The 18,928-nt window shown below is 35.7% G+C and overlaps 3 protein-coding genes across 11 annotated transcripts in view; all 3 read right to left on the bottom strand.

Moving 5' to 3' along the window:
• LOC108749650 overlaps window positions 1-4,837 on the bottom strand; it is a 13,263-nt gene extending 8,426 nt beyond the window's left edge. Inside the window, exon 1 of one of the 3 annotated variants that reach the window (XM_018488489.1) lies at window positions 4,788-4,837. The gene's annotated coding sequence lies outside the window, so the exon portion shown is untranslated. Of the gene's footprint in view, window positions 1-557; window positions 594-906; window positions 1,067-4,787 lie in introns of those variants that run through there. The other 2 variants (XM_018488473.1, XM_018488498.1) reach the window with 2 other exon arrangements.
• Window positions 4,838-6,005: 1,168 nt separating this feature from the next.
• LOC108749601 lies at window positions 6,006-11,196 on the bottom strand. 2 transcript variants are annotated; one of them, XM_018488398.1, is made up of 9 exons: window positions 10,870-11,196; window positions 9,442-10,773; window positions 9,169-9,259; window positions 8,128-9,080; window positions 7,874-8,051; window positions 7,141-7,287; window positions 6,640-6,940; window positions 6,200-6,461; window positions 6,006-6,138 (listed from the first exon to the last, which is right to left on the bottom strand). In XM_018488398.1, exons 2-9 carry the CDS (start codon window positions 10,702-10,704, stop codon window positions 6,070-6,072), a joined length of 3,264 nt encoding a protein of 1,087 aa, XP_018343900.1. In that variant the 5' UTR covers window positions 10,705-10,773; window positions 10,870-11,196; the 3' UTR covers window positions 6,006-6,069. The 2 variants fall into 2 exon arrangements, with proteins under 2 accessions (XP_018343900.1, XP_018343909.1); XM_018488407.1 differs by having other exon boundaries at window positions 7,874-8,048.
• A 1,213-nt stretch (window positions 11,197-12,409) lies between these two features.
• Window positions 12,410-18,928, bottom strand: part of LOC108749614 (interference hedgehog-like) — an 11,651-nt gene continuing 5,132 nt past the window's right edge. For 2 of the 6 annotated variants that reach the window (XM_018488420.1, XM_018488460.1), the window contains exons 2-7: window positions 18,230-18,310; window positions 17,885-18,148; window positions 16,527-17,525; window positions 14,699-15,526; window positions 14,498-14,613; window positions 12,410-13,930 (exon numbers count right to left, since the gene is read on the bottom strand). In XM_018488420.1, the coding sequence (XP_018343922.1) occupies window positions 13,757-13,930; window positions 14,498-14,613; window positions 14,699-15,526; window positions 16,527-17,525; window positions 17,885-18,148; window positions 18,230-18,299 (2,451 nt within the window). In that variant the 5' untranslated portion in view covers window positions 18,300-18,310 and the 3' untranslated portion in view covers window positions 12,410-13,756. Of the gene's footprint in view, window positions 14,094-14,487; window positions 14,614-14,698; window positions 15,527-16,526; window positions 17,526-17,884; window positions 18,149-18,229; window positions 18,311-18,928 lie in introns of all 6 variants that reach the window. The other 4 variants (XM_018488429.1, XM_018488437.1, XM_018488445.1 and 1 more) reach the window with 4 other exon arrangements.

Raw genomic sequence — 18,928 nt, 5'->3', positions numbered from 1 at the left:
TATATATATCTTATTATTATATTATAATATCTAGACAACACGTGTTTCCAAAATGAGACACAAGACGTCTTGTGTCGCTGAACTTTTGCACCAGTTTATCTTTCTTCTTCTTCTTTCCTCCTGGGGAGAAAAGGAAGAAAGATGAACTGGTGCAAAAGTTCAGCCAAAAAGAACAGACTTAAAGATAATTTTTAAAAATTTTAAATATACGTCTAAAAGATTTTTTTAAGACGTCCTACGTCCCGATTTTGGACTTTTTGCGTGTTCTTTGGATACCTCAACACTTTGCCAATATCGCGTCGATATACACGTCGCCGACGTTGACGTGATGAAATCCGGTCGGCGATCACGTCCGGAGCGCGCGCGCGCGCGAGCACGCACACGACGGTGCGTGGCTCTCCGGTCGCGCATCGCGCGCTCCGCTTCGCTCCGAGTTCGCTCGCGCCAGGCCAAAAATGTTCGGACGAGTCGAAATCGGGAATATCTATCGTTACGGCGATTCACGGGGAAAGTCGAGAAAACGTGGCGCGAGACGCATGTGACCGGGACAAACTTACCAAACTTTGCTCCGAAATACGTTATACGTGTATATCTCGCCCTCGTCATCTTTCACGCGCGCCACTGCCGCGCCGTCCGTCGTCGCTCCGCCGTTATCGTCGTTTGCTTTCGCGCGCGCGTCGTTCTTTTCTTACGACACGACGCGGCCGACTTCAACTTATCAGGAAAATAACGCAATCGCTTCCTTCGCGGCTCGAATGATCACGAATGTTCCTCTGGCGCGCCGCACGGGCCAATCGACACACGCGCGCGCGCGCGTATTCTCTCTCTTTCTTTCTTGTCGACCGAGAGGAATGGCGCGTTAACCCAATCGCGGGCCTATCCGAAATGATGAATTCCGATACATACCTGTGGAGAATACAACGTGACGTACTATGGACGTCTGGGTCTCACACCTCGATCGCCACGGGATCGTCCGTGCGCAGTCCGACGGATGCGCGTTATCAGCCGCACCGATTTCGACGGAAAACAAAACGGACCGCACGCCGGCCGCGACCGAACGCGATATGGACAGACCGCCAAGATGGCATGCAACGCGCAGTACTCGCACCGCCGGCGCACCGCCAGTGCCGGCCATACGCCTGCCTGCTGCCCGCCGCTTTATGCCCGAAACGCAGTCTTTTTTTTTTTATTCTCTAAAACAAATTTATGTTGATTTCACTTCAATTTGTGGCACTATTCAGGAATAGGAAACATACCTACGATAGATGTAATAAGCCTCAAGCCGCAAGAGATTAATATAGTTGTCTCTTTTTTATATTAAAACTTGGATAATTCTCATTTTTGTGACGTCAGTTGAATGCACGTCCCTTTTCATTCTGATAAGTGAGATAAAGATAAAGATAAAAATTAAAGATAAAGATTAAAGATTTAATTGAATTTATACAATCTCTTCTTCTGCACAAGCTCGATCGTATGCTTTACCGTGTTTTGTACGTTAATTCATATTAAAAGTGAGATTATAAACCTATGTTGTTACGCGATAAGATTGTCATTAAAGTATTGACGTTATTATGTGACAAGTAGTGACATAAGTCATTATGTGAGTACAAAATATTCATAACTTTAAACTAGTATTACTTGTGCGAAAATGGAAAACAACTAAGGCCCGTTTCCATCAACGCAGATTCTAGTTCTAAAGATTAGAAAAAGACGAAGAGTAAATTGAACCGAGATTAAAGTTAATCTATATTGATGGAAATGGGCATTAGAATCTCTCATCAACCTCGATTAAGTTAACCAACGGTTACATGGGGCTCATTTAGGGTCAGTTTCATAACTCATGGTTAACTTTTAATCGAGGTTTAACTTATTTTAAATAATAATGAGTAATAATGGGTGAAACTTTAATCTCGGTTCAACTTACTTTTCGTCTTTTTCTAATCTTTAGAATTAGAAAAAGACGAAGAGTAAATTTAACCGAGATTAAAGTTAATCTGCGTTGGTAGAAACGGGCCTAAGTCACACAATCGAATGTAAGAAAAATACACGACTATGATTGATCAATTTCTTAGGTCCAATTCCACAACTCACGGTTAACTCTTAAGGTTCCTCTACATAGAAGTCGAAGACGGTCGTGGAGTCTTAAGTAGAAAACCAACCAATTCTAATCGAGTATTCTCCTTATATTTGATTGTGATCATCTACGACTCCTATGTAGAGGACCCTTTCAACTTATTCATTGTTTTTCTTTCCAATTCTAGAATTGGAAAGAGATGAGAAACAAGTTGAACCTTGGTTAAGAGTTAATCGTGAGTGGTGGAATTGGGCCTTAAGATTTACTATATCTATTCAGGACTTAAGGTATATCTACACAAACTTGCATATATATATAGTCGCATAAACGTATAAATAAAATTATCCAATCATATTTTACGTGCGTTTTTATAGGAGATATACGGTTGGATAATTTTCTTTATGCATATGTTATGCAAGTTTGTATGGATATACCCTTAAGGCGTCGCCGATACAGAACTGCGTTTTAAAACGTATCTGCAGTAATTAAAACTCTTGTTTACATCATTTATGCGAGATCTACAATAGAAATCATAGCGGTCATAGTTACGACTTCTATTGCAGACCCCGCATTAGGCTGTTTTTCTTTCAACTAACACAATCGATACGAATGCTCTATCTTTTACGTTTGTGTTGATTGTTAATGTTTTCGACTATAGCATGTAAACTATATAACGTCAACCGCAACAGCTGCGCGGAGAAAATTTTTTCTTAGAGTTTATCCTGGAAGTATGGTAGTTCTAAAATTATATTTCGGAGAATTTTATGTAAATTTCTCTCATTCGTTAATAAAACTACAATAAAATATATAATAAGTTTGATTAATTTTACTGGAATGCATGGTCAAAATCTTTAAAATATTTATTGTACCACAGCTACCATATTTTCAGCTCTACCATAGTAAATCCGGATACATACAATAAATATTTTAAGTGTTAAGCCGTAAAAAATTAACTATGATTTCATTTCTTATGGCTTAAGGCTTAAAAATCTATTGTAGATCCGAGCTAATCCAGGAAGAAAACTTCCAACAGTTGCAAAATAAATATTCTGCTAAACGTAGCTATTAATTCAATCCAGGCCGGTTCAATCCCACTATAGTTAAAAACGCTATGTGTTTCCTACAAGAAAAGCAGCCGTAAACTATAGTTTTTGTATTAATGTAGGAGTTTCGAAAAACAGCTCAGGCTTCGCACTTTGCAATTTTTTTTTTGGCCGCACATAACCGTGTCGGAAATTAAACGCACGCACATTGCAGGAAATCAAATCCGAACGAATAAAGAAATTTGAACCAAAATGGAGATCAAGAACGAGTAAAAAATTTGATGTTTATTTTTCTGTATTCTTAGAATTAGAAAAAAGATAAACAGTAAATTTAAACAGAGATTAAAATTAATCTTACATTAGTATAACCGAGCTTAAAGCAGACGAAGGAACTTCTGTTTTTATAATAACTTGCGAAACTAATTTGCAAGCAATGGGATTCTCTCGATCTAATATAGATGTCCTGGCGAAAATAAAAATCGGAGTATATGTCGATATAAGAGAGAGTAATAGAAATGAAGTTTCTAAAAGGCGAAAATGTCTCTTTTATATTTCATTGTCTCAATTTTCGTCTCACGTTTCATTCTTTATTTTACAACTTTGACCAAATTCCGATTAATTTGATCAACTGTTAATACAATCGATAAGATTTTGCCTACAACAAGACTTGTAATTCGTCCTCCCATACGTGAAAAAAAAAGTTCCAGCTGTTTTATGTTCGTTTCTATCAATGTAGATTAATATCATGTAGATTAGACAATACCCTATAAGCGCAAAATATTCATAGAATGTTATACGGTTATTATTAAAAAATTAAAATAAGTTATTATAATATTTCGAAAATACTATATAATATTTTGTAATATTATGAGAGTATTCTATAGATGCCCACTTATATAATATCCTAAGTATTATATCTTAATTTCCTGAAATATTATTAATAATTATTTATAAATATTAATTATTCTTAATTTAATGCAATTTGAATTCACAAACGAAAAGTTTTTATCAGTTTATGCTGCATCTTGTGCTAAAAAAACGTTTTTGCATGATTTTAAGTATCCAATTCTACAATTGCGCGTCCAAATTATTTTCAGTCTTTAAACATATATTTATACTAAACAGTTGTAACAGTTTTACAAATTAAAGTAAATTTTGCTATAATACTTTTTAATATTTATACAATATTATAATATCATTAAATGTTTTTAATAATCATGCAATATTATCACGAGTGGACATATAGTATGACCTTCCATTATAATATTTCGAGAATATTACTTATAATATTATATAATTTTAGAACAATATTCTTAAAATGTTACATTTAATATTTGAACAATATGTCTAAAATATTACTTAATATCAAATAATATTATGCACTTATAGAATAGTCTCGATTTAATTTACTCTTTATTTTTTTTTATTCTTAGAAAACTGAAGAAAGCTAAAAACTAAATTAAACCAAATTAATACTACATTAGCAGAAATGAACATGAACGAATTACAATGCGCGTACGTGGTAAATTAACTAACGATTAGATTGATCGGAATTCGATCGCGATCTCCACCAGAACGTCTATTCCCCAGCGCAGCCACTTGAATTACGTTCAAAGTGGAATGTGAAAGTCGAAGAAGAGTCAGTGTTTCAAATTTTTATATTAACTCACCCAAGTTCTCAAAAAAAGAAAATTTTCGAGAAGGCACGTGACGCCCACAAACCAGCCTCAGATACAATGCTGCATCTGCCGTTTCCGAAATCCGCGGCGCCGCCGTCGACCGAAGGCGGCGAGAATCGAGGTGATCATATGGTTCTGCGCGCGTACACGCATGCGTGCGTACGAGGGAGGGGAGGGAGGGCAGCGCATGCGTAGACGAATCGCATGGATCAGCCGCAATCTTTTCAATTTTAAATTTTAATCACAGATTCCACGCGAACGGATGTCAACATTTTTTTTTAATGCCGCGTACAGAAATGTATAACAGTTTTTCATATTAACGGCAAGTATTTTCAATTCACACTGCGCATCCGAAGATTTTATGCTGCAATCAATAAATCATTAAATACACACAGCTGGGAGGAAGTAAAGGGGAAATAAATTTTTAAAGCATGTTATTGAAACATATTCAAAATTATCGGAGTTATATCCTGAACCTTCGTATATAATTCGCCTCTCGTCGAATCTCATATTAATTTTTTCATAAACCTGGGATTTCATTATTGCATTGTTTTAAACCAGTGATGCGCAACCTGTACATTTTTTACGCGCCAACTTATAGACAAAGATATAAAATCATATTTTCTTTTTTATCAAAACGAAATAAACATTATACGGCCTAAGAGGCTTTATCCATTTTTAAAAATACTTTTTAAAAATGACCGTTAAAAAAAGGTACGCATCACTTTTTCTTCTTCTATTATTTTAAATTATTTTGATAAAGTGCGTGAGCGTGGTGGCATGGCAGACAGCGCGCTGGTTTATATACCAGAGATTCCGGGTTCGATCCCAATAGGAATTAAAATATCTACGTGTCTCCTCTCGTAAAACGTCAGCAACCTCTCGAGAATATCCTTGTCCACAAAAACACTTCTCGAAAAATCCGCTGTTCGGAACCGATATTAAAACTGTAGGTCTCATGCAGGCTTGTAGCAATTGAATAATCAGCGTGTGCATCACAAACATATGAGAGAGGGTAACAAAGGCCTAACATAAGATAAATTGCGTAAATAAATTCGAGGATATACATGTTTGTGCAAAAAACTCTCTAAGAGATTATTTTAAGATTCGCGAACGGTCGAAACGTACATTTTATTATAAAATATATAAATATTATCACAAGAGTATAAAACAAAAACCGTACGTCTTACGACAATTTTTTTCAACGAAGCAATCTCCGACACAATCAATATCACAACGGCGCGGTCGTTTCAATTTGCTCCTTTTTTTCGCTTCAATCTCGCACATAATTATTCTCCTTCTCGGCAAAATTGCTGATACTATGTCGCTTAATTTTGGAAACCTGCGCATAAATGTAAAAGATTGATCCGATAATACTCGTACGAAACACGTTACACACGTACCAAGTTAAATGGTTTAACTTTCGGTGTGATTCTATTAGTTTCCTTCAGCGGACTCTGCTGTATTGTCTTTCCGACATTCTTCTTCTCACTGGCAGGGGAGTACCGTTGAAAACTAATTAAGCTCTTGTTCAAACGCTGCGGTGACTGCAGATTATTCGTATTGAGCGAATAATGCCTCGGTGGCGTTAGGAACCTCGGAATACTGTCCGTTTGTTGACGCGTAGGTGTTGTGCATTTCTTCGGCGTTGGCAGCTTAGACATTCTGAAACATAAATGAATCCGTTTCTTACATCTTCTTCATATTTTTTCCTTCTTTTTTTACTTTTGAAATAAATGATGAAAGCTAAAGAAGTGATTATTGTTTTAAATCGGCTGCTTTCTTTTGTTTTTGAAAAATAATGAACTAAAGAACTGATTATTTTAAATCGATTTGCTCTTACCTTTTAGGACTGTCCTTCCGTTCATCGCTATTCAACATGTTTACATGCGTAGTTACCGGCGAGATATCGCAGGAAAGGTTACGCTTTTTATTAGCGGATAACAACGGTGCACTCTTGCTGTTTTGACCGTCTGGTGTTGACGAGGCTATCGGTTTGGATTGTGAGGGTTTCTTGGGCATGTAATAATTATCCGTCGAATTTGGAGTGCTGCTGATTATTTTATTACCCGATGGAATAGCTTTGTCGGATTTTGGTGGCGTAATGATATGATGAGAAGATGGCGCCTGTCTCCCAAATGATGCTATATTGTTGTGGAAATGAACAAATTATATTATCAGCTAATAAAATATTAATCTTTAGTTGCTAATTATAATAAAAAATTAAATCAATTTTTGTATTTTAATTTAATAATTAATTCTATTTCATAAGCATTCGAGGATATCATCAATTAATCAAGTTTCTTCGAATTAATTACAACAGATTTAAAAGAGAGAGATCTACCTCTTCTTTTCTGTATATTATCTAGAGGATGCACTGCTTTCATAGGACCTCTTTTATTAACTACGTCTGATCTCTTTTTCAGTTTATTTTTAACGTCGCTTACAGCAATGGATTTCTCTTTTCCGCTATTAGATTTTGCAACTTCCACTGAAATATATTTTAACATACAATTCAATTCAATTATCTATACAGGACAATAGTTAAGTACTTTAAAAGATTTTTAAGGAGTAATTCCTCACACTATAAATCAAGACGAAAATTTTTATGCGATTATGTTTTAAATATACAGGATGCAAAAATTGAAACTTTGTATATGTTTAAAGTTTTATCAAAATAACACAAAGTGGTTTTTGAAATTTTTGGAAAAAATGTTTTTTTTTAATTTTGACATCCTGTGTATCTTTGAAATGCCATTTCGAGCATACAATTACATGAAATTTTCGTCTTAATTTAGAGCCGATTGTTCCACCTTTTGGTAAATTTTACCTGTGAGGTAAATCTGATAATCCACGCATGTGATTGAGTAATCTTGCTATTTACCCAACAAGTAAAATTTACCAAAAGGTGGAACAACCGGCCCTTAGTGTGAAGGAATCACCCCTTAAAATTTTTGAGAGTACTTCACCACCCTATATGTCACAAATGTATATTATCTACATTTCAAAATGTAATTCAATTATTTATATATCTAAATAATCATGTAATAATGCGCAGAATATATAATATAAATTACCCTTTTTTGAGTTGTACGCTTCTGATATAAGTTTTTTATTTGATAAATTGTTAATAAATCCGGGATCGCTTGAAAAACGTTTCTGACGGTTCTCAGATTCAGATGTATTCTTACGTCTGTATATTTGTGTGTTCTTGGGCGACGACTCAGTTGCGGATATACTTCTTCTATCTATCTTCTCAAACGGCAAAAATACAATAATACATAAGAAGATTAAAATTTTATCGTAGAAGATAAAGTAAATATTTACTCACTTTAGATTTTGACTCTAAGCTTCGTCTAGGCGCCACTTTTGTCGAAAGTGACGAATGCATATTACGACTAAATTCTTGACGATTTCGTACAGGCGTAGTCTGTTGAATATTCTGCTTTTCAATGTAATTCGCTTGCATTTCATGTTCAGTGCTATTTAATGCGGTATTTAACGTCCTTCCTATATTTTTAAGTAACTTTATTGTCATAGCATCTTCAGCTTGACCACTCAATAATTTTTTAAGATTTACCAACAGTTCTATCGCTATCTTTTTATCCACTTGATTATCTTTTTCTTTATGTTTACTGTATTCTGATAAATTAGATGTATTCATACAATCTTCGCTATTATCTTTACAGGATAAAGACATATTTGATGATTTCTCAATGCTGACAATATCTTGTGATGTATCTTTCAATTTATTTATATCTGGCAGCGATTTTTCATCACTATAAAGCTTTTCTGAGAATATTTTACCATCTTCTTTTTCTTCGCTTTTACCTGTACTTGATTTATCGAATCTTTCAATACTTTCCGAAGATATTTTCAGAGAACTTTGTAATTTATTTGACGTATTGAAACAACTTACTAATAATTCTGTATTATTTTTATAATTAATATCCAAAATATTTTCAAGATCGTCGAGTAATTTTTTAGCTTTCGGGTTACTTTCTTTAACTAATTTTCTAAGATCCAACAATAATGAAGTTATGTTTTGTTTTACAACAGAACTATCGGTAAATGGTGATTCCATTTCTTTAAATATATTCTCTTCCGCGCTATCGATATTTGCAGAAGATTGCTTTGTATCACTGTTTTTAATGTCTTTTGAATTTCCTTTCGGCGATACAGGTAAATCAATTAAATCCTTTACCACAGGTTCATCCTCAAATGCCGGTAGTAATTCTGACATCCACCGAGTATTATTTGAAATAAAATCATCTTCTGTATTAGCTGGTAAAAAAAAGAACGTTAAAAGAAGAATTGCTAAGAACTTAAATTAATTGTGAGTGTTATAATAAATACATAAAGTCATACTTACATCCAGAATCAGTTTTCGATGTCAATTCCTCAAAAGTCTTTGCAAGTACCTTGGCTTCTTTCAGTATGGACTTATCGACTTTACTTGTATTCTGTAATTAATTTTTATGTTCTGCTTCAATATCAAAAAAAAATAATTTAGAAATAAATTATTTTTGTGAAACCATTCATTTAGATTTAAATGTTTACTAAATGATAAACCCAAATTTAAACACATTTTTTAATAAAATAAATCTAAATGCTATATAAAATGTAATTATATTAAATATCTTACAGTGAATACAGAGTCCGAAGAACAAGTGGAAGATGAGCTTCTGTTAAATTCTTTATTTTGTTCTGGAACAAATATATCGACATCTATTAATTTATTATTCGCAATTCGTTTGATATTTTCTTCTTTCGTGGAATTCGAGTCTTCCTCTGTTATGCTCAAGATATTGGTTGTATTATTCATAATGCATTTCAATTTGTTAAATTTTTCTGTCAAGTCCGATAAGTCGTACTGCTTCAGCTTCGTTTCCATAGAACTTTCAGTTGTACTCATCTTATCCTGACCCATTTTCAACGAGCTGTTATTCAAGAAAGCGTGATTCATAGGATCATTCGACAGTATTGACGATAGTGAAGCAGAAGTCAATTTTGTTATAGACGAGATATTTGATAAACTGGATAACACAGATTGCTCGCTTCTACTCTCCATGAAGCCTCTGTCTAGGAAGGACGACATAGTGCTGTTATCACTCTGCACTTTTCTCTGGTTCTCTGTTACGGATTGTGATCTTCTATTCTGATATAGTAATCCTGTTGGTGATTTTCCAGATCCCTGTGATAACGAACGCTGAGTATCTGACAGTTTTAAATGTTTGACATTTGGAGGGAAGACAGATTCTTCAAATGCCATATCTTTCTCTAGAAAAAGTGACACCTTGTCAGTCTCCTTGGATTTAGGAAATCCTTCCAGCAGCGTATCGTTCATCGCAGACTGGTTTAAAATAGACAACTCAAGTGAGTCTAAAGCAACAACAGATATCTTATGTTCCTGCTTAGAGAGAGACACACTATCTGCTGTATCGCTGTCACAAACGTCAGCGTTTCTTGCATTAATACCAACGTTTCTCTTCGTCTTGATCTTTGCTTCCTTCTTGTCTCCGTTGAACAAGCCAAACCTGCTTTTGAACAACGACTCGTCGAGCATACCCAATGTCTTGTTCATCGTTTTAAAGTATCTCTTTTTCCTCGGTGTAAAGTCGTCTGTGAAGTCCATGGATTGTGCGTTCCTCAAACTCTTAGATCTTAAAGCTCGTTGTAACATCACCTCGAAGGGATCACCCTTCTTGCTGACGTACTCGACGGTTTCGTGCAACACTTGGTCGAATGGATTATTGCCATCATCCTCACGCTTCTTCGTCACCGATTCCAAGTCTGTTCCATCATCGCACTCGACACTCTTTGGCACCGGGATTAACGGCGATGCCAATTTCGCCGGTTCTAGCGCTCCCCTCACGTCCGGACTGTTCAGATCTATTAAATCGCACATTCTGATCTCAAGTCTCTGCCCCGCCGGCCGTTGAGGAGATCTACCGGCCTTTATGGTTTCTCACGGTCGCTAATAAAGAGAGAAAAAAAAACAGAAGAAAAGTCGATATGCGTTATTCTGACAAACCTCATGAATCGTTTTCAGCCTGAGTTATAGACTAGTTACCTTGCTTCGTTCCTTGGTTTGATGAATTCTACAATGAACATTACAATCCGCAGACTCTCCGAGATATATGATACACGCGGTTTACGGTTACTTTTAAATCCGCGCGAAGGACAATGTTCTCTGTGATGTTTCACTCAATTTATTTATTTATACATATACATACGAACGCATACAATCCGCAGACTCTCCGAGGTCGTGTTACACGCGGTTTACGGTTACTTTTAAATCCACGCAGCGGAACCGTCGGGCGCCCTCTGTTCAGCTGGCCGGAAGAGACACAGGTGTCGGCGGGATCAGTCTTTTGATTCAAAAACGTTCCGATGGCCGTAATAAGAAATAAGAAAAATCATTAAATTCATATTTTGAACTTATATAACTCGTGACAAAAATATTTTCGTAATTCTACGTACATATATACGTAATACGCAAAAAACTTTAAAAAATCACACGTAAATAAACTATATATTGAATATTATACATATAAAAACATGTGCAACATATGTATATAGAAATGATTAATTTTATGAATAGAATTTTATATATAAAAAAGTGTGATAATTGAATTTATAATATAACATTGCAATTTTATCCTGAATTTCGAGAATTATAGATCATACATCCAGTCGACACTAACTAAAAATAATATAAATATATATAATTTGATCTTTCAACAATATAAATATATTGGTATATGCGTTGTTATTCCAAATTAAGAGTATAACCACTAAAATGATATTTTCATAATGTATATTAATAATGTGTAATTCATAACAATCACACATAACAATAACGACGACGGCTGTGTTCAACGAACTCAACAGTTGAGTAAGCGCTCGCTATTGATGTATTCTTTCAGATCTAAAATGCTAATTCGATGATCTAAAAGAACATCAATAACAGCGAGCGCTCACTCAACCGTTGGACGCAAACAATAACATATGATGTTACATAACAGTTACAATGTTGAATGTAAATTATATCATAAATGTTATGTTATTTTTAGTTGATGTCCACTGAGTAGACAATTCTAATATTTCATTATTGGAATAAATATCTCTTTTAATGAAAAACATTCAGCCCTGGATTTTCAACAGTACTTTGTCAATGATTATTTACCTAATCGCATAATCGTTATATTTAAAGCATGTTACGTTCAAATATAATTATAAAATCTCACTGAATTAAAAAAGGAATGCTTGATAAAGCTTTATTTCGCACAGGCTCGTGTATCTCACATTTTTTCATTTTTTTTTTAAATATAATTTATTTTATAAAAATTAAGTACACAAAAAATGATGGCATACATGTACAGAAATATATAAATAATCGTTATTTTTTTCGTAATCATTATCCTCAGGCAAGATGTAAGGCACATATATTCATTCGTGTCGCTTGAGTACTATCCTAATATTTACATGTATATTTTCACTAGCTTCATTATGTTAATTCACAGATTGTGAATTGCAATATTTTCGTAAGCCAAACGCTTAAACAATTTATTAGAAAAGTTTTGTACACTCATATTTACAATTTTTGTCTTTTGCTGCCATACTAATATTAATTATCAAAATATAATTTTATCATATTCTTTTCCTTTGCTCACCATATATTATAACGTTTCTGCTCTCAAAATAACGTTTTATATACATGTACAATTTTGATAACAAATCACCGTCAGAGATATCATGACGTATAGTATTGCATTGGTCACGAATAATATATAGTAAATTATTTGATCTTTTTTTTGCAGCTAGGAAAACACTTATAAAAATAACAGGCATACACACCAAGATAATGTTAACAATATATGACTCAAAAAACCACATTACGTCTTAATTATTTTATAAAAAAGAATATTACTAGTAAGTCTCTATTCATAAAATAACACTACCTTATTTTTAACATTCGCGAATAGTTAATGTAACTATACGTATCGTGTATCTTTAAGTTATGTATTTAAGGTCCGGTTGCACTAACGTTACTTTAATTTTAAGCGAGGTATAAAACTCTCTTTATCTCTGTCTCTTTTCGATTTTAAAACGAGATAAAGTTTTAAGTTTCGCTTAAAATCAAAGTAACGTTGGTGCAACCGGGTCTTAGAAATACATAAACTTTTAGTATAAAGTTTTTAAAAAATATAGTTCGCTTGTGAAAGTGTGTAAAGGGATAGAAACCACGAAAAAGGGATAAAAAAATTACTGAACAATATTAGTCAATGCTCACTAGTTCACAACCGTTAAATAGATGTGTAACAGTTAAGTCAGTTATTTCGCAGGTACATTAATTTAATTTCACATCTACTTAACGAACAAGGGTATCAATAAAATTCTTATAAAAAGAAAGAAAAAGATAAAGAATATGTCATAGGATGCAGACGAATCATTTTTACTTTCTAATGATGCACTATAAAATGGGACTATTTCGTCTGAAATACTATCTTCGCATCGATAAACAGAAGACTTGAAAAGAAGTATCTGTTTATATATAATACTATATTCGATAATCATTGAGTTATACTGAATATAAAAAATACATCACACTTGCCGAGAAATCTACGACGACGCAGATCTTTTCTCATGCAAGTTGCGTGAAATAAATCCCAATCTACAGTAGCGAATACATTTGAGCATATCTACTTAAGACACCCTGTAAATGTCTTGCAACAGTCTCATCGTTGCGATAATAGCTGAACGTTAATACAGTCTATAAGTTATATTTTTCAATGAGATAACGTATCGACAAGCCCTTACGTTTTTCTTCCCGCGAAATAAAATTCATTAATATTCGTGGGTTCGATTAACGGTGTAAACGTCCGTCTTCGAGGATGCGGGTCAGGTCGAGTCGTATTCTTACCGTCTATAAAACAGAGATATAGCTGCAATCATTCTCACAAACGTTGTTCGATAGGTAGCGGCCCTTGGCGTAGAGACGATGGTTCGCTATGTGACGTGACGTTCACGTCAGACCCAGCTGCATCGCCGTTGTTATGGCCGTTGTTGCTGCCATTGTTGTTTTGGCCGTTTAGAAACGACGTCATTTCCATGGACGACTGTTGTCCGCTCTGGATTTAGAAACATGCGTGTTCGTTCGCTTCTTTTTTCAGATCTAGAGCGTGTAAGTGGTAACGTGCGTGTGTCGCGTTCGGAAAAACAAAAGAAAAGCGGCTCCAGAGAGAGTGCAGAGAGCGAGTAGAATTAAAGAGCAGCGCGCGACCAATGCTAAAACTAGAAAAGACTAGTCTCCTTAATATATCGGGCAATTTAATGTCGGATTTACACTTATTAGACGAGAGCAGAAGTCAATGTTGATACTGAAAGATCTTAAAATAAATGCAAAGTTAATTCAATTGTTAAAGCGGTAGAATTTTTATGTATGTACGTGATTAACGTGTACTTTTCCGCGCTCGTCTAGAATCGTACTGACTTCCGGAAGGAAAGTAAATGACTGATTAAAGTTGAGCAACAAGTCGTGTATGTCGCACCCAAAGCGAGCGCAGCTATAGAATTGAAAGCTTGAAAGCAAAATGCCTTCTCATTATCGATGGATCAATGCCAAATGACCGAATTCAGTTCCGTTACTTTCTTCCAGTGAAATAAAAGTGCAAATGTTGTTACTTACAAATACTGACCTTAGGCTGCATTATATCTTCGGATGTGTCGAGGCCGGCAAGCGGATTGGATGTAATGTTAATCTTGGAGTCTGTGACTCCACCGTTCATTACTCGTCCATTTGTTATTGGTTTACCTGCTTGTAAAAAAAAAGAGTATGTTATCTATGTTCAAGATTATGGAAGAATTCCGTTTTATCAATTTTTTTTTTCAAAACACACCTTCACTTTGCGATTCCTGACTTTGCTTATACTTGGCTCTTTTGTACAGGAATCTCGCTGCGAAGGCAAGAGCGACCAGAATGACCGATGCTCCAAATACTCCACCAATTATGGCGTGTATACTAACGTTCTTGTTATTCTCGCTCGGTCTCAATTTATTTTCTGCCACGACTTGCTGAACTGGATGCTCAACAACGAGCTTTTCAGTTTTATGTCGCAATATTTGAGAAAATTCTGATGCCGCATCTACAGAGAAGCTTTGAATTTTAAATTCATATGGAGTATCGGGTAATAAGTGAGAAATGGTCATGTTGGAAGCATCCTTTCCCTCGACAGTGGTTTTCAAATATTCACCGGCTGAGGTGGAAGCCCGATGATATATATAAAATCCGTCGATTTTTGCTGATCTGTTGGGATTCTGCCAAAGCAATAACATCTCATGTGGCCCTAACGCTTCAATTCTAGTCAATAGAGGTATTGGCATTTTAGTGCTCTCAATACCGGTATCCCTATGGAGATGAAAACGTACGGAATTCTTACTCAATTTGTTGTCGTTATTTGAGTATACTGCAGCGATTCTAAATCGATAGGTATGTTCAGTCTGCAAGTCGCCCACTTCGAAGGACCGCACATGATTCGGTATCTCAGAGTTGGCAGTCATCCACTTCGTCTGTTTACCATTTATCTTTGAGCCTATCTCTCGATATTGAACTTTGAAAAATTGTATTGGCAGGCCCGTGTTCTTCGGTACTGTCCATCGCACCATAACGGAGATATCAGATAATCTCGTGATGATGGGCACATCGGGAGGAGTCAACTCGATTTCTGCTGAAAGGAGGACAAAATTTAATAGAGGGGAGTCAATCTTTTGATTAAAATGTAAAAGATAACAATAGAATTAAAATGTTATTGGAATGAAAATGTAGAATATGTAAAAAAAAAAGATTAAGAGTGTGACCACTTTTTTTCAATAATTATGTAATTCATAACAATAACAAGTTGAGTGAGAATTCCATACGTTTTCATCTTCATAAGAATATCAGTATTGAGAGCATTAATTTTCATGGTAGTTCTTTTTGCTTGTACGTTAAGGCCGTGTTTAAATATATACTGACAGTATAGTTTATGTTATATATATTATAAATTTTTAGTACTGACAATGTCCGAACACGGTCAAACTAATTAGAGCTCATATATCGAAGCGGTAGAATTATCCACCAAAGGCTACACTATTGAGTCAATGGTGGGCGGTAAGCGTAGGGAAGGCATCGTTCGGAGGAAAAGTGATAAAAACAACTAGCTTGCTCGCGCTGCTGCCTTTGGAGGCTCGCGAGCTCTGACTAGGGGCTCCGCCCCCCGGACCCACGCAAAAAATTCGATCTTCTTGTTTTATACATGCATATTTAATATATCAATCTGGATGCTATCTGTATAATATGGAGATTGGATTCATTATATTCACAATTGAAAAAAAAAAAATTAGGTATAAAAAATAACATTAAAGATAAAATTAACAATTGAAATTGCACTATAATCTTTTAATTTTTTTCAGTTTGTGTTTATGAAATTTTATATTCAATTAAAAATCTCGGTCCAAAACGCCAAAAGTTAATCGTCAAATAAATGACTATACTATGTTAAAATTAATCACATAAAAAATGCAGTTAAAATTAAAACCCCGTTCATTTTAATCTTAATAAAAATTGAGTTCTGTAATTCTTCATAAAAGAAAATCATGCTGAAGAGACTTAATCGACGATATCTCAGCTAAACGTTTGATAAAATGATAACAAAATATACGAAACGATAACACAAAACAAATAATTACCTCCATCTCCCTTTTTCTTTGCTTCTTTATTTTTGTTACGTCTACCACCGCCCCTGGTATGCTTATGCCTTGATACAGTCCCGTAGTTCGGCTTCGATTCGGCCTTGCCGCCGACAATATGCTCTTTCGGTTGAACCTGCAACAGGTTGTATCCCGAATGCGATCCGTAGTCGTTGCTGGCGACGCACTGAACGATCCCAGCGTGCTTTTTCTCGACCTCAGATATAAGAAGAGTAGAGGCTATCATCTCCTGTGTCTTACTAGGCATTAAGGACTCTCCGTTGATAAGCCATTCGACGATTGGTTGCGGCTCGCCTGTTACGTTACACGAGAGCTGCAATTTTCCGCCTTCGTGAAATTTGCACGCGCTTGGCTGTCTCGTGACCCTCGGTGGTTCCACCACTCTTAAAATGATCGCCGATTTTATCTGTCGGACATCGTAGCTCCACACACAATCATATTCCCCACGATCAGACGGTTGAACATGGACCAACGTCAAACCGATGGACGATTTCACGGACTTAGATGGTAAAGAACCGCCTAGGCGACTCCAGGTGACGTGTGGTATAGGATATCCAGCGCCGAAACACTCCAACGTAACATTCTTACCACGCATAACTATATATTCCGTTTGTGGTAGCTTGGTAAGATACGGCGGTTGGAAAGTCAAGTTCGCGTGTACCGTTAAGATGGTCTTATGATTGCTCGTCAATGTTACCGTCGTTATATAATTGTTAACGCTACAATAGTATGATCCACTGTCCGCCAATTTGACATCCTTGATGACCATGGTTTTGCCATTCACTAGATTCGCGTCCTTGATGAGCATGTCGTTTTTGTAAAATTGCACTATGGCTTCCGGTTCGGAATATGGAACAGGACATGTAATAGGTACGGTGTTACCCTCCGCCACCTCGATGTAGACATCGTTTTTATCGGAGAATTCCTGTATCGTCGCGAGCGTTAGTCTCGCTGGATCCGACACTAATCCACTGCTACCTGCGAAGAAATTAAAAAAAGTATATACAAATCTCTTGGTGTAAAAACCAAGATCTCTCTCGTAGGTAGCACAATCTTGATATTTGTGTTAAATAAAACAAAGTAAAGTTAAATAGAATAAGACAGAAAACTTTTAAGGCTTCCACAAAAATTTCCTATACAGGAGCTATGCGTTTTGCGGGTTATATCCTTGTCCAAATCTATTATCAGAATGCCAATACAATGTTTCGTAAACATTGTAGTTCACTTTATTAGGGCGAAGAGCAGCCTAAAAGTATCTGCAGCAAAACGCATAGCTTCTGCAGATAAAAAACAGATTAAATAAAGTATGTAAGATACTAATTTTTGGGGTGGCTCACCGAAGAACGCAATGCAACGATAATCTCCGGCCTTCGATACATTGTCAAAGGAGACAATGAGCCGAGACGTTTTGCCACTAGTATTGCTGTAGGTATCAGACGATAGTGTCCATTTGTTTGAACCCAGAGGCCTGTGATGCCAAGCGAAACGCTCCGCAGGGATGTTGAGACTACACTCAAAGTTCACGTCATCATATAACGGAACTGCTAGAGGTTGAGGGTGTCGAGTAAAGGACATATTCATCTCAGGAATCTTGTCGTTCTCTGTTATCAAAAGTATCATTATTATCCTCTTTCACACGGTGCTCGGAGTATATTTACGTAACACCGTTCTAAAAAACTTACCGCATGTATATGCGATCGGACTGTAAAGCAGGATAACGATGATGCCACATAAATAGGAGATAGATGTCATCTTGACACATTCTGCAAGCACGAAAGAAAACAGTGCCATTACGTTAACCAGGCATTTCGCGTTATGTTAGTTGTTTTTCCGATCCTTCATCCGCGGGAAAGCAAATATGCGGCTCGCGCAGTGTCGGCAAAGATCTACTAAAATTAATACCGAGCAAGCACACCGGTTAAGTTTAGAACGCCCGAGTTCACGAGAAAATAGAACGTATTTTTTATCCTAGAGCCACGAAATGATAATTTATCTTGTAGTACATGTTTTAAATATAAGGTAACAGCAATAACGATAGAAATAACGGTAAAAATAGAAGAACCCAACATTCGGAAATGCATATATTAATGCATACAATGCATATTAATGAACACAGAATAGAGCAATAATAATTTCTGGCGAGGTGAAATTATGTATTTATCGCCTTATAGCTTACCATTCAGATTTTTCATTTTGTTTATATAGGTACGCTATAATCTTGAAGCAGGTGAGAGAATTTGCTACACTCTATATGCGAAATTGATTGCAGGCCTTTTATTTCTTTCGCGGCATTACGCAACGAGACGCGACAATTATATATTGCTTATTTACTCTATTCTTATCGCTGTTGCTTCGCGTTGTGTCTAAAGCTTTACACTGTT

This window comes from Trachymyrmex septentrionalis, unplaced genomic scaffold (assembly GCF_001594115.1).
Source record: "Trachymyrmex septentrionalis isolate Tsep2-gDNA-1 unplaced genomic scaffold, Tsep1.0 scaffold11, whole genome shotgun sequence".
NCBI lineage: Eukaryota > Metazoa > Arthropoda > Insecta > Hymenoptera > Formicidae > Trachymyrmex > Trachymyrmex septentrionalis.
Note: the sequence above shows the minus strand (reverse complement) of the source record. Positions and strands in the feature narration are given on the sequence as shown.